The 20,220-nt window shown below is 52.5% G+C and overlaps 9 protein-coding genes across 9 annotated transcripts; 5 read left to right on the top strand and 4 right to left on the bottom strand.

The window, feature by feature from the left end:
* The first annotated feature begins 504 nt into the window (after nucleotides 1-504).
* On the top strand, nucleotides 505-1,119 carry BGZ61DRAFT_463708 (uncharacterized protein). Its single transcript, XM_046247431.1, has 2 exons — nucleotides 505-865; nucleotides 926-1,119. Exons 1-2 carry the CDS (start codon nucleotides 580-582, stop codon nucleotides 1,003-1,005), a joined length of 366 nt encoding a protein of 121 aa, XP_046096439.1. The 5' UTR covers nucleotides 505-579; the 3' UTR covers nucleotides 1,006-1,119.
* On the top strand, nucleotides 1,110-2,318 carry BGZ61DRAFT_463707 (kinase-like domain-containing protein). The gene has a single exon (XM_046247430.1). The coding sequence runs from the start codon at nucleotides 1,177-1,179 to the stop codon at nucleotides 2,230-2,232; it is 1,056 nt and encodes a 351-aa protein (XP_046096438.1). The 5' UTR covers nucleotides 1,110-1,176; the 3' UTR covers nucleotides 2,233-2,318.
* A 3,051-nt stretch (nucleotides 2,319-5,369) lies between these two features.
* On the bottom strand, nucleotides 5,370-5,735 carry BGZ61DRAFT_296295 (uncharacterized protein; the record flags this gene model as incomplete). The annotated part of the gene is made up of 1 exon (XM_046238632.1): nucleotides 5,370-5,735. A coding segment is annotated over one exon (366 nt), but the record flags the coding sequence as incomplete, so codon positions are not given.
* Nucleotides 5,736-7,173: 1,438 nt separating this feature from the next.
* BGZ61DRAFT_297211 (uncharacterized protein) lies at nucleotides 7,174-7,698 on the bottom strand (the record flags this gene model as incomplete). Its single annotated transcript, XM_046238644.1, has 1 exon — nucleotides 7,174-7,698. A coding segment is annotated over one exon (525 nt), but the record flags the coding sequence as incomplete, so codon positions are not given.
* Nucleotides 7,699-8,285: 587 nt separating this feature from the next.
* Nucleotides 8,286-8,522, bottom strand: BGZ61DRAFT_304373 (uncharacterized protein; the record flags this gene model as incomplete). The annotated part of the gene is made up of 1 exon (XM_046238719.1): nucleotides 8,286-8,522. A coding segment is annotated over one exon (237 nt), but the record flags the coding sequence as incomplete, so codon positions are not given.
* Nucleotides 8,523-9,173: 651 nt separating this feature from the next.
* On the top strand, nucleotides 9,174-10,625 carry BGZ61DRAFT_402798 (uncharacterized protein). The gene is made up of 3 exons (XM_046243097.1): nucleotides 9,174-9,638; nucleotides 9,696-10,033; nucleotides 10,090-10,625. The coding sequence occupies exons 1-3, from the start codon at nucleotides 9,263-9,265 to the stop codon at nucleotides 10,552-10,554; spliced, it is 1,179 nt and encodes a 392-aa protein (XP_046096434.1). The 5' UTR covers nucleotides 9,174-9,262; the 3' UTR covers nucleotides 10,555-10,625.
* Nucleotides 10,626-10,681: 56 nt separating this feature from the next.
* Nucleotides 10,682-10,954, bottom strand: BGZ61DRAFT_316863 (uncharacterized protein; the record flags this gene model as incomplete). The annotated part of the gene is made up of 1 exon (XM_046238878.1): nucleotides 10,682-10,954. A coding segment is annotated over one exon (273 nt), but the record flags the coding sequence as incomplete, so codon positions are not given.
* Nucleotides 10,955-11,947: 993 nt separating this feature from the next.
* BGZ61DRAFT_593624 (caspase domain-containing protein) lies at nucleotides 11,948-14,019 on the top strand (the record flags this gene model as incomplete). Its single annotated transcript, XM_046256801.1, has 1 exon — nucleotides 11,948-14,019. The coding sequence occupies exon 1, from the start codon at nucleotides 12,061-12,063 to the stop codon at nucleotides 14,017-14,019; it is 1,959 nt and encodes a 652-aa protein (XP_046096432.1). The 5' UTR covers nucleotides 11,948-12,060.
* A 1,364-nt stretch (nucleotides 14,020-15,383) lies between these two features.
* Nucleotides 15,384-19,033, top strand: BGZ61DRAFT_432543 (CHAT domain-containing protein). The gene is made up of 2 exons (XM_046243884.1): nucleotides 15,384-17,639; nucleotides 17,694-19,033. The coding sequence occupies exons 1-2, from the start codon at nucleotides 15,435-15,437 to the stop codon at nucleotides 19,017-19,019; spliced, it is 3,531 nt and encodes a 1,176-aa protein (XP_046096431.1). The 5' UTR covers nucleotides 15,384-15,434; the 3' UTR covers nucleotides 19,020-19,033.
* Nucleotides 19,034-20,220: the final 1,187 nt, after the last annotated feature.

Below are 20,220 nucleotides of genomic sequence, written 5' to 3'. Positions count from 1 at the left end.
AGCTGATGTTAATCCCTTAAAGGCCTTCGTCGAGTCATCAACGGAAGTACACTATTAGCGGTTTGACCAAGGATCTCAGAGGCAAGGAACTTTAGAATCCAAGAAGCTCCACTTACCTTCTACATATGCGCCTACTGACCTTCAATGTCTCCCAAAATGCAAGGTATGGAGACCCTGCATTGGTAGGGCACCCGAGTTTTGCCACCAATCCGCCCATAGCACTGTGGAGACCTGCCTGGCTCAGTGTGGCATCCTGCATGTTGTTGCCTTGACGCGATTCCTTTTCCAACTCTTCCTGCATACCAAGGAAGGCAGGAGTGTAGGTTCAAGGTGTGCTTGACGAGCGGACACGCACCCGAGGCAGTCGAAATGAAGATCAGTTCACATGCACACAGCGGCCACACCGCAACTTGTCATGCGATTTGGGGGTCGTTCAGTTTGTCTTGGAGTCACACCCCAAATTCCTCCGCGCAACGTTTTGATGTTCACAATTGTGTGGTCATCCCATGCGCGATGCGGGGTTCGCAAGTACATTTTGGGTTTTAGGCAGCCACGCACGGGATCAACTCAAGCCGCCTGATGTCCCAAAGAATATATCTTTTGCTGATATCCCCTTCTCATAACAGCCATTTAAGCAATAGAGCATTGTATCTCCAGCCTCACAGTAATCGGAACGCATCCATCCTTTACGATCGATCTTCAGTACTATTCAAACGTCGACAATCTTTCGCCATGGTGAATTGCGGCAAGTGTGGGTACAATAACATATCTAAGGCCACAACCTGTGCCGGGTGTGGTGAAGCAATCTCGGTGGTGGTCAAGAAAGTGTTGACAATGCCTTCCGCTGGCGGATTTGTTATGGATAGTAAGTGCACTGCGCCATGTCCCATAGATAAGTACTGACTGTGGTGGTCACTTAAATTAGGCAGCATCCTCATTGGTGAGAGTCAGGAGATGACTAGTGGTTGGTTCCACAATGACGAGTGGCTGAGAACCCACGTTTAAACACATACGAGTCGTATGCATGTATCGAATTTATGGTAGATAGCGGGGGGCTCATGAAGGCAACGCATGTCTGCTCACTTTGGCCCCAAATTCAATGACACTACCTTTTGTATATCTTGTTCCTGCCCACCTTCCACAGTAAACACAGCAAACCTTCTATCAACCAAAGCGATGGCTAGTTTCTTCGATGCTCCTATATCAGATGATTATTTTTTTGTCAATGCGCCATGCTGTCGCACTCGGCGGGAGGCTACCTTATACTACCTCCACAATACGCATTTTGTCGAACTGCAACCTCCGACCGACACGCCCGTAGAAGTGCTGCATCAGATAGCGCATCCATTCTCCATGGGGTCAGTTACCGACCGACAGATCGTTATCCAAATTGATGGGGACATTCGAAAATCCGTCAGAATTGGCCGATCCAACCTCAGCGCAGAGAAGAGTAGTCTTGAGCTCGTCAGGGCAAGGACGTCAATTCCAGTGCCCTTCATCCACCAGTACTATCTATCCGCGGACTATGAGCACCTCGTTATGAGCAAGATGCCCGGAGTAACACTGGAAACCGCCTGGCCCATGCTATCTCCTCACGAACGGGAATTCATAGCTGATGAAGTGGTTTCCCTCATCCGTCAACTACGAACACTACATTCTCCACACATCCAAGCTGCTCTTCTGCAGAGACAGCCTCTGCGTGCTGGGATTAAAAACTCGACAGAATTCAATATGGAGAGAATAAAAGATTACCTGTGGGACCAGCGGATTACCGACTATATTCGTCACAGAAGCATAGCTGTCACCGATGAGCCGAACGTGTTCACCCATGGAGACTTAGATTGGGGTAATATCATGATCACCGACAAACGAGTCAGTGGGATCATCGATCTAGAGAGCAGTGGCTACTTCCCGGCATATTGGGAGTGGGTCACGGTCAAGAGGTTATCTCAAGGGCTCCCCAGTGGCTCCTGGTTTCGGCTCTTGGAGCAACGGCTGAGAAAGGAAAAACTATCCGGGTGGGATGGAATGTGGGAGGTAGAGAAACTGATCTCGGCTCTGGATTCTCACTCACAGTGGGCTTTGACACCGGAAGACCGGGAGAGAAACCGAGTCAAAGGATGGGCCGAAGTAGGTGAGATCCTTGGTGTAAGCATCGGTGATCCGCCTCCAGTCACGTACGTCGTGGCATCCCAGCACCCCTGGTGGCTCGAGCTGGTGAATCAACGATAGGAAGTTAAGAAAGTGAGGAAGGGAAAAGGGCCAGATCATGAGGCTCAGAACACCCGACAGATATTCTCGTCAATTAACCAGTAAACTTATACGGAGGAGCATTTCAAAAGTCTTTGCTCGCGCCCAAGCCACACATTGCTTTTTGCTGCATGTTGTACATTAAGTACATTGAGCAATAACCAGTGCGCTAAGAAGCCCTACATTCTAGCGACTCAAGTCCGCTAAGCTGCACTTGCCTTGCCCCTGAAGCCACTAAAGTGATAGTGTCTTCAGCGGGCGATCACCTACGGCTACCTGTCATCTCATGTACTGTCAAGTACCTGACAGGGATCAAAGGATATGGCGTTCTTAGTGTGGGCAAAGACTTTTGAAATGCTCCTCCGTAAACTCGTCAGAAATCCGCCAGAATGCGGACCCAGTCTTTAAGTTGGAGCTTAGGCGTCTATATTGCTTTTCTATCACCATTGCAAAACACAAACGCTGCCCGACAATGCCCAGTGTACCATCTCAGTGCATCGACCGACGACGCGAGATTCCAACGAGCTTCCAGTTAAGACCTTTGATCAAGCCCATGTAAGTTACCTTTCAGCCTGGAAGTCATTTGTGCCTAATTACGGGGCGTTCCCGGCCAGTCTCGGGTTGATAACAAATCACATGTTCGTCAGCCCCACCGTCTGGTAAAATCCGCCTCGTGAATACCCCGTCATCCACTGCCTTCCGCCCCCTTCCCCCGCCAGCACTAAGCACCACTTGTTCACTTTCTACTGGCAAGCCGGAATAAACTTGTGTTTTGCTCAGACTTGCTTCGATGGCCCCTCTCCCCCTTGTCAATATGACCAGATGGAGGCCATGATAGAAAGCGGGCTACAAAGGACGGGAATAGCTGAAGCTATCGGCAGTAGCAAGGTGCGATACTTAAAATGCGTGTACGCCTTCGGTTATCTGGAACCACGAAAGCGGCCCCGAACCCAGTCGGCTGACGTAGCATCGCGATATAAGGGATGGTGTAACCAGACATGCCTTCATTGATGACCACTATGAATCGTCACTGGATGGTGAGGCTGATGTTCTAGGTGACGATAGCCATGTTGTCTAGAAGACAAATTATGATGACGTGGCCGCCAGCTCGCCAATATCGCAATGCCGCTACGGCAAAAGGGAATGATCACTCCTCTTGCTAGTAGCGCATTTTGGTCCATATACTCGTCTGACAACCAAAGACGTAGATAGTCAGATCGACTGTCGTGAGAAGCGGCCTCTCAGGTTCACAGTCCAGCATATAGCGGATGGCACTCACCACAGGTCCGTGGCGCAAATCACCGCGACCGTACATTGTTTCGAGTGACTATCGTCATGCATCGTGTTAAAGAAACGGAGCGTCGAGAATGGGCGCGTCGAGATAGATATCCGTCTTGACTTTTCTTAACCCTAACCCGTGGCGAATGGTGCAGCGAATTGCGGTCGTCACGTAAGATCACGCCAGTAGCTTCTTAACGCATCGATCAATTACGCTAAAGTTTAGGACCCCTTACGTGATTCTGCAATCGGGAGCCCTGTTCGACCGAATCGATCGAAAATCGATCGAATGTTTAGCGCCGTTCGATTCGATGTCGAATGAAATGTGGCATATTTGATTCGCATGTCGAATGGAGTGCGCCCATTTGATTCGATGCGAATCGAACGCCAAGAAATTCGATTCGACATTCGTAAGACTTGGCATCGAATGAATTCGATTCCCGTTCGTAGGATGTCCAACCCTGGTTTCGGTGTGCTCCAGGTTTGAGTATTAGGCGGCAATGGGTCAATGCATTTCCAGCAACGTTGGCTGAGAAAACACCGCATCCTGCCGGTTTTATCCGCCGTGGCTGCAGCCGGTAGACAAGCGGAAGACAAGCATCTCATGGTCAGTAATCAAACGACCCTCTTTATTGTGTTCAAGACGTGCATCCTGACGAGGCATTGGGTCCGGGAGGGGACACTATTCTGTCGTCGTTGCAGCCTATTGGTCTTGGTGTTGTGGGCTACTGTTGTGGAGTACTCTTTGTTGTCTGGGGTAGTGAGGCCGGGACCGCCGAAATGGACAAGTGGCACAACAGCGCATCCTCGATTACAATAGAAACAACAATTTCGTCCGTGCACGCTAGGAAGGTTCATCCAAGTAAAGCTTAGCTAAATATTGTGAAATTGAAATGAATGTTTTTTCTAGAACACGCGTGTAGGTTGGTTTCCGGGGACATAATTGGCCCGAAAGTCGTGATCCAGACCATTACGATATTTAATGCTTTGAGTGGAGTGAGATTGATGTCATCAAAATCGGTTCTTATGGTGCAAAGGCCGAGGCAGTTAACCTTACTGCTCATACGCAATTGGCCAAGAGACTCGCTGTATCAACTTTCCGCAAATATTAATCTTCCCCTAAGTATTGCATTCGTCCTAGCGTCTGTTCAATACCCGGAAGTTCCTCTCTATTTTGGCGCTTCTGCGATATCGGCTTCAGTACTAGATGCAAGCTCAATAGGTATAGGTTGTAAAATTTCGAGCGAGTTGTTCTTCCCGATAGGTATTGAGCGTAACGTCGAGAACACGCGACCTTGGTTCTACCGGGAAGCTGAGACGAGATATCGTCCCACTTCTTGCCTTTTTTCCGAAGTTTGATAATTCGCCTATCCTCTTCTTTCTTCCAATTACCTCTATTTTTCTCTTCGGAATTTGCCATATCAATTAGCAGTAAATAAGGCTGGTGATACATATACGGCCGCCATATAGTAGTTATTTATTGCGGCCTGCTGATTTATATAGGCTACCTAGACTAGACCGTGTTTATAACGGACGTTTCGTAAGACCAGTGTCTATCCTGAAAATGGCTGTCAGTGATTCGGTCAGAAATAGAGGTGGTATTCTTTCAGGAAATTAATGTCTTATCGGACAGAATCTGCAAGATATGAGCCAGGGGCTGCTCCCTCTCCAATGTCCCTGGCCGCCTATCTGTCCGTGACTCTCATGGGATCAGCCCAAGTTGAAGGAACTGAAACTTAAACTATCACCTTTTAAATCCATGCTGCGCTATTAGGTACATGTTCTTCGTCATCCTTAACACCAAAACCGTTCTTCTTAAACCAAGGCCATTACACTTCCCTCGCCCACATCGCCTCATACACGCCAGCAACATTAGACGTCGACCCAAAGCAGTACTCTGTCCACATGTCGGTCCTGTGGCCCTCCCTTATCATAGCCGCAAAGCTCCAGCCATGGTCTTGCACACTCACAGCCGGCAGAAAGGGCAAGCCATCAAGAGAGCCACCAGTGCGAGAAATAAGGTCTTCTAGGAATCGCCAATGCGCTGCGTGCCATGTGCCCAGCTGTAGCTCGGCTGTCTCTGACTGCGCCCTGCCTCGGCTCTTGGTCTCGATGCTGATGGCAATTGGGCGGTCGCGGAGGGGATGAAAGTCTGTATGGTTGATCACCCCAGCCGGCAGCATTCTACGTAGGATCTGCACCGCGTCGGAGGCTGCCTCGTTTTGCCTTGCCGGCTGGCATTCCGCCGCCTCGGCGATCAGATGGGTAACCAGATGGACTGGTGGCGTTGGACCAGTGAGGGCCATGACCTCCACATCGTTGGCTATAGGGTGGCTAGCGATAAGGTCTTGTCTTGAAATTCCGAATAAGTGCCCACATGCCGTGTCCAGTTGTAATTGACGTCGATATCGCGGCGGCCAAGTAGGTACAAAGTGGTACCCCAGTTGCGCCGGTACTACCTTTGACTACCCCAAGCAAGCTTAAGGTTTCTTCTTCCTCTTTTAGTTCTAGCCGATCATTGGATCAGGTTCTGCATCGCCTGCCGATCGACGAGTCCAGGCCAATCTACTGGGCCACTTAATGCAACTCACAAGGTAGTATGGCCTGATTTGCGCATCTATGCTGACGTCCAGAAGCACCAAAATAGAGTGTCAGAAGAAGCAGCCATGGCAGCGGAGTGACGTTACTCGCAGGGGATTACCATGCGCAGCCGCGTTCGCCTGCACGGATTATAAGGTGCAGAGCAGGACGTCAGGCCGGGTGGCCTTGGAACTGCGAGGGACTAAGATGACGAGGGTCAGCTACGGAGAAGGAGTGCCGAGCCAGTACGACCCTTGGTGCACGGGATTAATACCGCTCAAGAACGACCTCTCCGCCCGCATGGCATATAAATACGATGCCAGTATGAATTAAACTACCGTCCCTCGAATGCCTTTGAAGTCAATGACCTCTTCGCGTGCCTCGTGGCAGTCTTTGAAGATCCGTTCGATGTAGGCAGGCTCTATCTTTTCCCCCTCAGGTTGGCTGCACATGAAGTGCAGGCTGCCGTATGTGGCTGTGTAAGAAACTTGGCTGCCTCACTAGGCCGCCTATAACAAGAGGCACCCCGCCTCAGATTCATTCATGGCAACCAAAGCACGCAGCCATGGAGCCTGTTGGACTGGCCGTTGGGATCGCTGGGCTTGCCGGCCTCTTCAGTTCCTGCAGTCGCGGTCGAGTACAAGGCACCACACAAGTTGAGACGCGGGGACATTGTCACAGGACTGGTCTCCGAGATCCAACCAGATCGTGATGTGATTAACCAGGAGGGCGAGGGTTTTGCATTCGCAACGAGACGACTTACCACTGCCGTTGTGACTCAGCTCTTCTCCTACATGATAGGTAAAGGCATCCAGTATGGGTACGTATGCACTGGGGAGGCGTATATTTACCTCCACATTCCGGACGACCCTTCCTGCATCTACTACGCCGTCTGCGTGCTAAGCATACGTGGGAGAAGTCTAGGACGCGGTGTAGTTTGCAGTCAAAGTTCTCTATGACCGCAAGCAAATCGAATGGGGCATTAGGATATTTGAACAGAAGTTTGGTGCCTTTTGCCTGAATGAATAGCCCAGGATCGCGAAAGTCTTGCAATCCTGGCTGGCGTACTGCCGCAAGAACACGGTCCCACAGTTGCTGTAAGCCTTGCGGTGGTAGGAAATAGGACATCCGGAGTTGGGTCCGATAACTAGGGGTCTCGAGCAGACGATCCTCTACCTGAGGAGCACGGCAGGTGGCAAATGCGTGACGATAACTTGCCGGTAGGTGCTGGAGTCGATCAACACCATAGACTTGACGGACAGCGGGATAGAAGATAGTATCAAACCACCGCGAGAGCTGCTCGTCAGTTAACCGATGGAAGTCGCGGTAGCATGGCAAATGTGGAAAGAACAGGTGAAGTGTGATGAAATCGGCTCCTTCGACCTTCGCGAAGATGAAATGCGGCACGCCTTTCAGTGGTGAGGGGATCAATCGGGGCCGCTCCGGATCTGGATCCACGCGATCCAATGTCAGGTGAACATCTGTGTAAATATTCTGACGATACTGAGGAGCAGAATAAAACCGGATACCGCGAGCCGCCGCTGCAGGAGAAGTCACGAAACCCAAGATGCTATCGATGTCAAATGAAATGGCCGGAGGAGTTTGGTTTGTGTGTTCAGTGTGGAGGCACGCCTGCTTGGGCTTGCCGTCGAAATGCCGTGCTGTGTAGCTAGAGAATAACTCTTGCCATTGAGTAGGGCTCAGACTCGGTGTCTCACTATAAGTTTGGTGGGTGAAGAAATGCTGTTTGTCGAGTGTATGAGGCACGTTGCGGGGGAACAGTTGATCAAGCCCATGGTGGTTATGTGCTCCCTCAGCTTCGATGTGCGCAGCAAGAGCTTCTTGATGCTCCTGAGCTGTTGCATCTAGCAGATGGATAGGATCATATGTGTGAGAAGCTCTTGCTATTCTTCCTATCTAATTGAGGTCTGCTAGGTCAGTCTTATAGATGAAGATGACCTCGGATGACCTCGGACGGCCGAGAGGCTCCGGATGGTCCGGAGTCTTTGGCTTCAGCTAGCTATTGATAAAATCAAGGAAAAGCTAGGACTATCATGAGATCGGTGACGAGGCCGATGACGAGGCAGGTGGCGATGGACGCCTATGATGAAGGAAGAAAGCTTCAATAGCATGATACATCCGGAATCCGATATCCCGATATATGTGACATGAGCGCTACAACCATGGATTCCGACCAGAAACTGCTGAATAAACTTCTGTGCAGCATGTTGCACATCAGTCCAGGTGTTGTCATCAGGAGGATCCGCTTGCAGTTCAACATAGCACTCTGGACTCTGACACTCTGTAGGATCTTCGCGCTCTTCGGCGTAGTGGACGCTGACTGGTTCCTCGTCGTAATAGGCCGGCTCAATGGCATCTATGCCGGAATCGTCGCTTTCCTGGCTAGGGGTGATAAAAATGTCCCCGGAAGAGATTTCATCTTGTCTAAACTCCCCAGTGTCGGCTAACGAACTATTCTCGGGTCCCGTCTGCCCAATCTCCGACCCTGACTCCACTGTATGAGGCAACAACTCGGCCAGATCATCTGTGGCCTTAATGTCTTGGTTCGCTTTTTTACGCTGCCGGTAGTTTTATGTGCGTTTCGCTTGCAGGCGACGTCGATGTAGCACGGCCGGGTCCTGTTCTTGATCGTCCACAAATCGGACGTTCATTGTTGCTTCTATAGTTGTGACATCTGCTGCCTTCTCCTGAAGCAATTGAGGTCTAGAATTTTGAAAGCGTCCTAACCTGATTAGGAAAGGTAACGCTCAACCGTGATCTGCTGCTGATTGCTTTCGAGGTCTTCGAGTTTGACACCATGAGCTGCAACAGCAACATAGATCTAATGACAAAAAGAATGCGTTTCCATATTATTTAGGCATCTAAATACCCAATAAAACTATACAAGACGGGGAATTCTGGTTGTGGCTCTGAAGACCTAAGCTGCAATTGCCTACTAGAGTATGGCCTGCTGGTGATAAGATAATTCTGCCCGCTTATCACCTCACCGCCTACCTAAAATATCACAGCCCCGCGTCTCATCAATGTTAACACACACAGTGGGATATCTTCGACGCGCCTTGGAAGACTTCACCAACCAACTTCTTTGCAGATCTTAACTCCGCCGCGACGCCAACCACACGACACTCTCACGATGCCGCCTGCAGAAGCGCTTCATCGCCATCAATCCTCGCTCGAAGGGATCCTTGATTTCTCCGCACAACCTCCCTTGACCCCAGCTCAACGCCTCTCAGCTGGTCACCGATTCAATCGGTTGGTAAACCATTTCGACGCTCCCGATAGCAGCTGCAAGGATTATGACCGAGTGAAACTTGTCCGGCTCACATACGAGTATGCGCGTTCTGAGGAGTCCAAAGGATACTTCTTGCGTGCATTCTTTGAGTCCGCGGGCCTTGCAATTGATGCGGAGCAGGAGGACATCGACCTGACCGATGAAGACACACAGGCCAAGCTCCACGATTCGTTCGTCAACTTTGCAGAGTACCTGTTCGAGAGCTTCTTCTTACCATGTATGTTATCATCGCCTGCGCGTGATTCGCGTCGCTCTCTGACCATCACTCTCACAGTGAAATCGTCTACTAAGAAGACTCCCCAGCCCTCCCCTGCATCCCACTCAGCAGTCCAACGAGCTCAGGGAGGCGAAGGACAGAACTTCCTTGGAACGCCAGAACGTGTGTCAGCTCTTCGAGGCGCTTGTCTACTCCGCGACCGTCATCGCTGCGTCATATCACGGAAGTTTGACGATAGGGAGGCCCTCAGGCGCATGCAAGATGCGCGTAGGCAAGGCGGCGTAGCTCAAGATGACGATGGAAACCCTCTTGTGAAGGGTCAGGGCTACGACTCTCTTGAAGTTGCGCATATTATGCCACATTCACTCACTAAGCTCAATGCAAGCAAGCAACTGGTACGTGCTTTTACTTCTCACAACCCGTCCTCCTTTGCTCATTGCCATTCTTCTAGGACCCTCCCAAGGAAGCGGCACTGGCGATTCTTAATATGTTTGACAGTGGGGCTGCATTCCTGGTCGAAGGAACCGAAATCGATCGACCTCGTAATGCCCTGACCCTCACTCATAGGCTTCACGGCTTCTTCGGTGACTTCAAGATCTATTTTGAGCCCGTTGACCAAGAGCTGCATACGTACCGAATCAATACCTTCATCCAAGATATCATGGAGTACGAGTTTCCCATCACTCGAACGCTCTACCTCACCGAATCACGAACCATTGATCCCCCTTCGCCCCGGCTGCTCTCGATTCATAACGCTATTGCCCACATTCTCCATCTGTCTGCTGCGGGGGAATACATCGACAGAATACTGCAGGACCTGGAGGAACATGGTATTCGGGAAGATGGTTCTACTGAGCTGGACCGTTTCGTGAAGCTACGACTGAATGGCTGGTCAGTCAGCGAAGTCAATGGTTAGCATAGACCAGAGATTCAGAACGGAAATGATTGGGCTGTGGCGCGTCGGTGGTAAATTGATTAACGTGCATGATAAGCATGCCGGTTAAACAAGTATAACTATACACGACAATTAATAATAGAAGAGTAGGGGTGGCATCGATAGCTTCTCGTCCTAGTCGGATGGTTTCCTCGAGATCAGCCATTGCTCCAGTCCGTGAGTATCTACTACGTAGATGATTTCCGAGGTTGTTCAACCATCCGGCCCGGGCCGGATGATCTAGAGGGGTAGCATCGATGGCTTCTCGTCCTAGTCGGATGGCTTCGTCGAGGTCCGCCATCGCTCCAGTCCGTGAGTATCTGTAGCCTAGACGAGTTCCGGCGTTGTTTAGCCGTCCAGCCCGATCTGAGTGACATGGTGGGAGACATGCGAATAGCTTCCTCAAGGTCCGCCATTGCTGCGGTCCGTGAGTGCCTGTCATCTAGAGAACTGACTCTTCTGGGGAATTCGAAGCGGCTCGTTAGTAGTCCGAATTCTTTGCGAGGGATTAACTCACCTGCGATCTTTGAAGCTTCAAAATCCAGAATAGAATAGGTCCTAGTATCGAGTAAGGGTGGCAGACACATTATTCCGTTCGAGCCCAGCCCCGATTAGAATCACATCCAGGCCACACACCACTATAGCAAGCTAGCAACACACTTGAATTGCTATTGGAAACTACAGATACTTAATGCTGGCCGTGCATATCCGTGGCTGGCGCTGCAGTGTGATATGCCACTAAGCTTTCAGCTGACAGAAGTGCATTCTTTGTAATCACCCTTTAGCCTTCTTTATTGGAGGCCGTCTAGTCTTTAGCAGCGCCGTGGCGCGTCTCAAGGTTTTCAGCTGACTAGGCAGAGCGTGCTATGTCCTCCAGGCTCTGCCGATTTGACCTCCTTGCGAATGCACCAGTGATCGGTCGCCAGACGGCTCCAGCCTGATGCACTTCGTCGGCCATCCCTCAGGCTTGCCATGTCACATTCATGCTGCTGCCCCACTGGAGCTGCTGCCCCACTGGAGCTGCTGCCCCACTGGAATGTGTTCCTCGAAACCTTGTTTGGTGGTAATTGTTGGACACAGGATTGGTTGCATTGTCGGTGGAAGAGGGGAGGTGTGTCTCTCCAATTTTAAGGCTACAGCCAAAGGTGGGTGTGGGATAGACTGCACACTTACGACAGTGGTTAACTGTCCTTAACGTTACGCTAGCCTAATGCATTTCGTCAGCTGTCCCTTTAGGCACAGTTAGGTAGCATTTATGCGGCCGCCTTGCCGGAATATGCCCAGGTGGATTTTTTCAGCCGCCAAGTATTGTCCGTCCTTAAGAACGACTGCGGAGAACGACTCAGTACTCCGGAATCCCAGGTAGTTTCAAGCCCTGGACCCAAGCTCCGCAGCCGCCGAAAGCCCTAGAAAGACACCGCACAGAAACAAGGAACATCTACTGCTATTTTAGCAGTAGGGTCTAAAAGACACTCCCGGCAGTCAATTATGGCCTTCGCAGCCGCCCAGAAGCGATTTGCGTTGCTTGTCGGCATCGACTTCTACCTGAATGACGGCTCGAGGAAGAGTGAAAAAGGAGAATCTCTCTCTCTTAGTAACCTACAAGGCTGTGTCAACGATGTCGGGGGGGTTGAAGAGTTCCTTCGCAAAGAATTCCAGCTGGACAACTCTTGCGTCCTTACCTCGCCTCTACCCTCGTCAGGGCTTCCCACGGAGGCGTCAGATCGTTGGCCTACATTTGACAACATCAGGAGGGAATTCAACACCGTATCTGAACAGGCTAGTGCCGGCGACATGTTCTTCTTTCACTTCTCTGGGCATGGGGCACGGCTGCAACCAACAAGCAGATCGCCCCCCGGGAGATCGACAGACCCATCTCTAGTGACAATGGACTTTTGCTGCGGAAAGCCTGCAGTCAGGGGATGGCAGTTGAATGAGTGGCTGAAAATACTCAACGAGAAGAAGATTCGAACCGTTGTCATCCTCGACAGCTGCCACTCGGGTGGTGCCTGGAGGACTGACGGCCGTTTTCGAACCCCAGAAGGTTGGACAAACATCCCAAACCTTCCCGCCGACGAAGGTGCCATCCTAGAGACTGCTGTTGAATCGAGCTGCCGTAATGGCGAGTTGGAAATGTCCTGGTCCATCAACCCAGATGGGTTCACGCTCATGGCAGCCTGCGAAAGTCATGAAAAGGCTGCGGAGAAGACCGTTAACGGCAGATCTTACGGCGCATTCACCCATGGCCTTTTGGCGTGCCTCAAGCAGAACCGGCCAAGCGAGGCAGTTGTGACTTACCGGAACCTGCGCGACCAGATAGTCAAGCAGGTCAACGGACAAACTCCTCGAGTATACGGTCGAGATAGGTTGGTATTCTTCGGAGACAAGGATCCGATCTCGGCAACGCCCCTCGTCGTGCGACTTGACGGGGAGAATATTTATCTTCCCATCGGTAAAGTTCACGGTGTTCGAGAGGGATCCGAGTTCACAACATATCCGCCTACAACACACGTGACATTTTCGGTGGATCGAGTTGACGACTTCGAATGCAGGGCCCCAGCCCTCCACGCACTGACTTTGCAACGACACCCCTACTGGATCGTTCCATGTCGATGGAGTTTGGGAGATGAGATTCTCCAAGTGCTTGCCGATCCCAGTCTGGGGAGCGAATTCCAACAGGCGCTGCATGCAGCTCTCCAGGATAGGATTGTCGGAGATATCGAGATCACCGAACCCAGCGACAGCTCCGGGCCCGATGCCGCCGTGTTCAGGGTGACAAAGCGAGACGATGGCGGCATCGACCTCACGGGATCTCCGTCTTTGACCGGGTACGAAGGTCCGGTGCGCGGGTTGGACCTCACAGGCGTCAACGTCGCTCAGCTGGCCACAAATTCTGCCGTTGCTTTGGCTCACTTGACCCGGTTCAGACAAATCCTCCGCCTCAGTGGCAACGCGTCTCAGCAGCTTGGGCCGTTCGAGCTGACTCTGAAACCGAAGATTTCCGGGGGCAACCTCTCGGGTGGCCAGGAAATAGACTTCGTGTTCAGGAACACAACCAAATCTCAGCTTCACATCACGGTCTTGGTGCTCAGTTCTGGATTTCATGTGAAGCAGCTTTACCCTTCGCAGGATTTTCCAGAATCGGTAGATCCAGGCCACAAGGTTTCGTTCACCTTTAACATCACGATACCTGACCCGCTCAAAGGTTATGGAGAGCAGCGAGACATAATCCGTGCAGTTGTCACGAAAGGCATGCAGCTTTCCTGGAAGAGCCTGGAACTGCCTGACATCTGGAATGCTGATCAGCTGTCCGACAAGCGCAATGGCTTAGGGAGGGACGCGAAATTGTTGTCCGAGTGCAGCTTGTGGGTCAAGGACAACGTAATATCAACAACAAAACAAGGTGGAGGAGATAATGTCTACTGGATGTCTCACTTAGATAGTTAATCGGATAATGTTTCGCTTCTCTTGCCGCCGTTCGCCGACGGAAGCTTCAGCCTCTTGCGCTGTTCGTAGGCGCGAATCGCGTCTCATCAAGATGCTTGTTGCTTTTTGTGGTTGCTCTAGTTTCTGCGTCGCGACTCTGTGGCGCGTTCATCGTCCGGGCGGGACCAGCCGATTCCCTTCGTGAAGCAGGACTGTCCTGCATAGCGTAGGATACTTTACGAGCCATCGTCCATGCCCGGTGCCAGAATACGTGGCCCTGCAGGTCGAAGAGTGGGGTTGCGAGGAGCACACAATGCCATTATGCATAAAGTTCGAAGTACCGCTGCGCTTAGCGTGATAAAGTGCAGCGCAACAGGGGGGCTTATTGTGGAGGAGGGGGTGTGCCGCAGGCAGGCAGGTAGGCTGGGAGGAAGCGTATGATCGTCGCGCTGGGTCCCCCATTTTCTGGGAGATCACTGGGGCAGCCGGTCCCTCGGTGGCGTACGGAATTTGCCGTACGCGAGGAAGCACATAAACGTTGTTGAGCATGTCTGATCACCCTGCCGTCGCCTGATTCCGGACCTGTACAGGTGAACTTGCCAGGTTTGGTGAGGTCCCTTTCCACAAACACCATTTCGAAACACATATTCCATGGAGGCGCCTGCATGCCTTGGTCCCGCCCGAGTGCGCTCGCGGGGATTAATGACGAATGCACCAGGGTGGAGTAACTTGGAGACTGTTCACACATGGATCCGCGAAGTCACATATCAACAGAACCTTGGGGGCACCTTGCGGCATAGCACGCGCTGACTTGTCAACTGAAAGAATTGAGACGAGCCACGACACAGGTTTTGCCAGGTGAAAGGTCTCGCATAGCATAATGCAGCGCAGTCAGCATCCGGAATGCATACCGCGAGCTGACCTGTCAGCTGCAAGTCTAGTGACAAGCCACGACGCCACTAATGACTAGAGGGCCTCCATCCCAAAAGCTCAGGTTCTGTGAGTGGTGGTTACAGCAAAGGCAGATTCTGCCAGCTGACAGCTAAGTGCGAGACCGCGTTCAGGCTTGTCTACGAGGGGGGCGCCACACTCGGCAAGCACACGCAACCTGTGAGGCTACTGGAGGCCGCCAACTACTGTGTTCAGGATGTCAGCTAGACGAATTACTAGACCGCCACTCTCGCTGCCGGGCCTTTCGTCTTCACAGGAACTCCTGGGTATGGCAGACGACGAAACTCCCGACCTTTAGCCTTGGCAATTGAAGCATACGAGAAGTACTCAAGATCCGAAAATACAAACGATACCGACGAAGTCGTTGAGCTTGCGGGAGGCGTGATTCGCTCTACAACAGTTGACCAATTCGTCTCTTTCCAAGCAGACCTAAGATCGAACAACTTCGGACCAAGATTGCAAGCCCGTACGAGCGAACCGGGGCGATGTATGAACTTGAAGTAGCCCTCTCAGCGGCTCGAAGGGTGGTAGCATCGACATCGGACGACCATCCTAACCGCGCACGCTACTTAAATAATCTCGGGAACACGCTTCATAAGCGGTACGAGCGAACAGGGGAGTTGCGCGACCTTGAAGAGGCCATATCAACTGCTCGACAGGCGGTGGCATTGACACCATGCGACCATCCCAACCACGCAGCGTGGTTAAATAACCTCGGGAACAAGCTTTCTAGCCGGTACGAGCGAACAGGGGAGTTGCGCGACCTAGAAGAGGCCATTTTGACGGCTCGACAGTCGGTGGCATTGACACCAGACGACGATCCCGACCGCGCAGCAGGCCTAAATGATCTCGGGATCACGCTTCAGAGCCGATACGAGCGGACAGGGGAGTTGCGCGACCTTGAAGAGGCCATCTCGACTACTCGACAGGCGATAGCATTGACACCACGCGACCATCCCCACTACGTGGTGTTCTTGAACAATCTCGGGACCAAGCTTAATAGCCGGTACCAGCAGACAGGGGAGATGCGCGACCTAGATGAGGCCATCTTGACGGCTCGACAGGCGGTGGCCACAACACCGGATGGCCATCACAACCGCGCGATGTGCCTAAATGGTCTCGGGAACGCGCTTCAGAGCCGATACGGGCGGACAGGGGAGTTGCGCGACCTTGAAGAGGCCATATCGACTACTCGACAGGCGGTGGCATTGACACCATGCGACCATCTCAACCGCGCGATGTGGTTAAATAACCTCGGGAACAAGCTTCAGAGCCGATACGAGCGGACAGGGGAGTTGCGCGACCTAGAAGAGGCCATCTTGACGGCTCGACAGGCGGTGGCCACAACACCGGATGGCCATCACAACCGCGCGGTGTGGTTGAGCAATCTCGGGTACTATCTTGAGAAGCGGTACGAGCGGACGGAGGAGATGGGTGACCTAGAAGAGGCCATCTCCACGGCTCGACGGGCGGTGGAATTAATACCAGGCGACCATCCCAACCGCGCACAGTGCCTAAACAACCTTGGGAACACGCTTCAGAGCCGATACGAGCGGACAGGGGAGTTGCGCGACCTTGAAGAGGCCATCTCGACTACTCGACAGGCGGTAGCATTGACACCACGCGACCATCCCAATCGCGCAAGCAGGTTGAACAACCTCGGGCACGCGCTTCAGAAGCGGTACGGGCGGATGGGGGAGATACACAACCTTGAAGAGGCTATCTTGACGATACGACAGGCGGTCGCATCGGCACCAGGCGACCATCCCGATCGCGCAGGCTATTTGAATAATCTTGGCAATACACTTGAGAAGCGATACGAACGGATGGGGGCGATACACAACCTTGAAGAGGCTATCTTGTCGATACGACAGGCGGTGGCATCGGTACCAGGCGACCATCCCGATCGCGCAGGCTATTTGAATAATCTTGGGGATATACTTGAAAACCGGTACTACCTGACGGGGGAGATGCACAACCTTGAAGAGGCAATCTCGATGGCTCGACAGGCAGTAGCATTATCACCAGACGACCATCCCGACCGCAGAGGCTACTTAAATACTCTCGGGAACACGCTTCAGAGCAGATACGAGCGGACGAAGGAGATACGCGACGTTGAAGAGGCCATGTTAAGGGTTCGACAGGCGGTGGCATTGACACCATGCGACCATCCCAACTACGCATTGTACTTAAGCAATCTCGGGTACATTCTTGGGAAGCGGTACGAGCGGACGGAGGAGATGGGTGACCAAGCAGAGGCCATCTCCACGGCTCGACGGGCGGTGGAATTAATACCAGGCGACCATCCCGACCGCGTACCGTGCCTAAACAACCTCGGAATGCATCTAGTCAACCGGTACTCACGGACTGAAGCGATTACAGACCTCGAGGAAGCTAAGGAATGCTTCACTACTGCCTTACGTCACTCCGCCGCCGCTATAAGCAGGCGTGTCGCAGCCGGCCGCCATCTACTGTCATCCCCAGCCATACTTCAAGATCAACAAGCATACGCCATTGCCAAAACAACAATCGACTTGATTCCCTTATTAACGCCCCGTTCTCTGCAGAACTCAGACAAGCGGCATCTCCTCTCCACGGCTGTCGGACTGTCGTCGGACGCGGCAGCCATTGCCCTACATGCCAGCAGAGGCCCTGCTGCTGCTATCGAACTGCTTGAGACTGGTCGTGGTGTTATCGCGGGAGCTCTCTTCGAGCAATCTGATCTCGCCGCTCTCGAATGCAAGCATCCTGACCTGGCGCGTTCCTTTATCGACCTGCGAGATCAACTAGACGCGCCACCATCGGCGGACTCCCTCGCTGCAGTCGAGCGCCCCACTGCGGCCGCAGAGACGGAAGGCCATCAGCGCCGCGATGCTGGGCCCCAGCTTGCCCGTCTCCTTGAGATAATCCGTTCCAAGGCCGATTTTGAGCGATTCCTGCTCTCCGCGTCGGAAGCCGATATTCTGGAGGCTGCACGGCCCGGCCCGATTATTGTCCTGAATGTGAGCTCATATCGCTGTGATGCCTTACTCATTGAGCAGTCCAGCATCCGACTGCTGGAGCTGCCGCACCTCTCCCGAGACACCTTCAACGACCATGTCCAGGAACTTGGGACTCTCGACACGCTTGGATGGCTCTGGGATGCCATCGTCTGTCCTGTTCTTAATGCTTTAGGCTTTACTGGGACTCCTTCGGACGGCCAGTGGCCGCACGTGTGGTGGGTTCCCACCGGCGCCCTGACCCGATTTCCACTCCATGCAGCGGGACACCATCTGAGACGCACTGGCGAGACGGCGCTGGACAGGGTCGTGTCATCCTACGCCTCGTCCGTCAAGGCAATCATACATAGTCGACGACGGCCACATCGAGCACCGGCAGCTGGGGAGTCCCGAAATGCCGTTGTCGTTGCCATGCAGGACACGCCAAACTGGAACCCGCTCGAGTATGCGCGCGACGAGGTCGATGCGGTAGTAGCTATTTGCGAATCAATGGGACTGCCGCACGACCGGCCCCGCCCATACAAGACCGACGTCTCATCGGCCTTACAGGCATGCACGGTGTTCCACTTCGCCGGCCACGGCAGCACGCATCCCACAGAACCGCTACAGAGCAAGTTACTTCTTAATGATTGGGATCGGGAGCCATTCACTGTGGCAAGTCTCCTGGAGACTAACCTCACGTCGGAGCCGCCATTCCTTGCCTATCTCTCGGCATGTGGGACTGGTGAGATCCTGGATGAGGGGTCTGTTGACGAGAGCATCCATTTAGCCAATGCTTGCCAGCTGGCAGGGTTCCGTCACGTAGTCGGCACACTTTGGAGCGTCGATGATAAATTATGTGTGGACATGGCGAGAATGACATACGAGTTTCTGCGGGATGAAGGGATGAGAGACGAATCGATAAGCCGTGGGCTTCACCGGGTGAGCAGGACGCTTCGAGACCGGTGGGTGAGCGGGGAGGATGCCGGGGGCGCATTGTCACAGTCGTTGGGAACGGAGAGGGACGCTGAATTAAGAGAGAGGTCGGGGCCACGGCCGTCCTGGGTTCCTTATGTCCACTTCGGCGTTTGATATTCAAGTTATACAACATTTATCATTGAACGATGATACGAGGCGAACTACTGAGTTTGCTGTTATGTCGCTGCTAGCTCGCATTCGTTTTCCCCTCATTCAAAATATCCATCAAGTTCCGCAGCCCCTGCAATGTTGACTTTGAAACGCCATGGTTGCTTGCTACGCGAACGACTGTTCCCTCCGGCATTCCCTCTTCCATACGTGCTACGGAAACTGTATCGTCGTCTTTTCGTATCGCGCAAATGAGGGCGAAAGAGTCAAGAAACTTTCGTTTGAGAAGACGTTCTCGCGGGGTTTCGATTTCGTTAGGATCTCGATCAAGGCCATGCGCTATGAGCTCACCACGGACGGATTGCATCCTCTGTAATCAACCGATAGGAGAACAACTAGTACACCATCTGAAGTATCATTTTCTATCGACTTGAACCAATTGGTGGAGGGTTCTGCAGCCGAACCATTCTTCCAGGAGAGGGAGGCCTCTTTGTCCCCAAGTTTGCAACTAGAAGTTTTGTCGCAAGAGCCCCAACGGGATCAACGGGATCGAAGTTGTCACGAGAGTGCACCTGAGCTTGAGCTGAGGAGCGCTCCAAACACCGAGAAAGCTATCGGCACTGATGATCGCTCGGAAATTGCCGACCCCGAAGCAGCCCATATCTCAATTTCAGAGGTCGAAATGTCTGATGAAGGCCAACCAACTACAGCAAGCGAACTGCCAAGTGTCCAACCTGCCAACGACACGATGCAGATTGACTGTGGTTATTCAACTAGGAACAGCGACAGAGGCACCGCACAAGGCAACGATCTTTCTACATCACTCATGCACATCCATCAACACCAGATTCAACGCGCCTTGTCCAATCACATGGCAGCCGACCTACTCAACCTGAAAACAAAGGCAATCGATCTCAACTTTCCGAAAGGAATACAAGGCCTCGAAGCGAGACAATCTCAGCTACCCCCAGCACGACCTCCAACTGCTCAATGGCATGCTGGAAATCTTGTTCCACCTGACAACTCCACAACATTTAGTTGCCATGCCATACAAATATCGTCGCCCCAGAACCCCAACGATTCCGTGACAGGCACCGAAACTCCAGAATTAGGAATATTACGCACACTACAACCAAAACATCCGATCACAGATTCGAATTCAACGGGCGAGCCACGGGTTACGATGCGTTGGGACGCCGCCTATCGA

The sequence above is a fragment of the Ilyonectria robusta genome, assembly GCF_021365365.1.
Source record: "Ilyonectria robusta strain PMI_751 chromosome Unknown BGZ61scaffold_35, whole genome shotgun sequence".
NCBI lineage: Eukaryota > Fungi > Ascomycota > Sordariomycetes > Hypocreales > Nectriaceae > Ilyonectria > Ilyonectria robusta.
This window is presented reverse-complemented; position numbering and strand designations above follow the sequence as displayed.

Excerpts from the sequence above, each read along its gene's own strand:
- BGZ61DRAFT_463708 (XM_046247431.1), top strand. The coding sequence starts at position 580 with ATGTCCCAAAGAATATATCTTTTGCTGATATCCCCTTCTCATAACAGC. Across the intron at positions 866-925 it reads TGGCGGATTTGTTATGGATA|GCAGCATCCTCATTGGTGAG; the intron begins GTAAGTGCACTG and ends CACTTAAATTAG.
- BGZ61DRAFT_463707 (XM_046247430.1), top strand. The coding sequence starts at position 1,177 with ATGGCTAGTTTCTTCGATGCTCCTATATCAGATGATTATTTTTTTGTC.
- BGZ61DRAFT_402798 (XM_046243097.1), top strand. The coding sequence starts at position 9,263 with ATGCCGCCTGCAGAAGCGCTTCATCGCCATCAATCCTCGCTCGAAGGG. Across the intron at positions 9,639-9,695 it reads CGAGAGCTTCTTCTTACCAT|TGAAATCGTCTACTAAGAAG; the intron begins GTATGTTATCAT and ends TCACTCTCACAG. Across the intron at positions 10,034-10,089 it reads TCAATGCAAGCAAGCAACTG|GACCCTCCCAAGGAAGCGGC; the intron begins GTACGTGCTTTT and ends CCATTCTTCTAG.
- BGZ61DRAFT_432543 (XM_046243884.1), top strand. The coding sequence starts at position 15,435 with ATGTATGAACTTGAAGTAGCCCTCTCAGCGGCTCGAAGGGTGGTAGCA. Across the intron at positions 17,640-17,693 it reads TGCTTGAGACTGGTCGTGGT|CATCCTGACCTGGCGCGTTC; the intron begins GTTATCGCGGGA and ends CTCGAATGCAAG.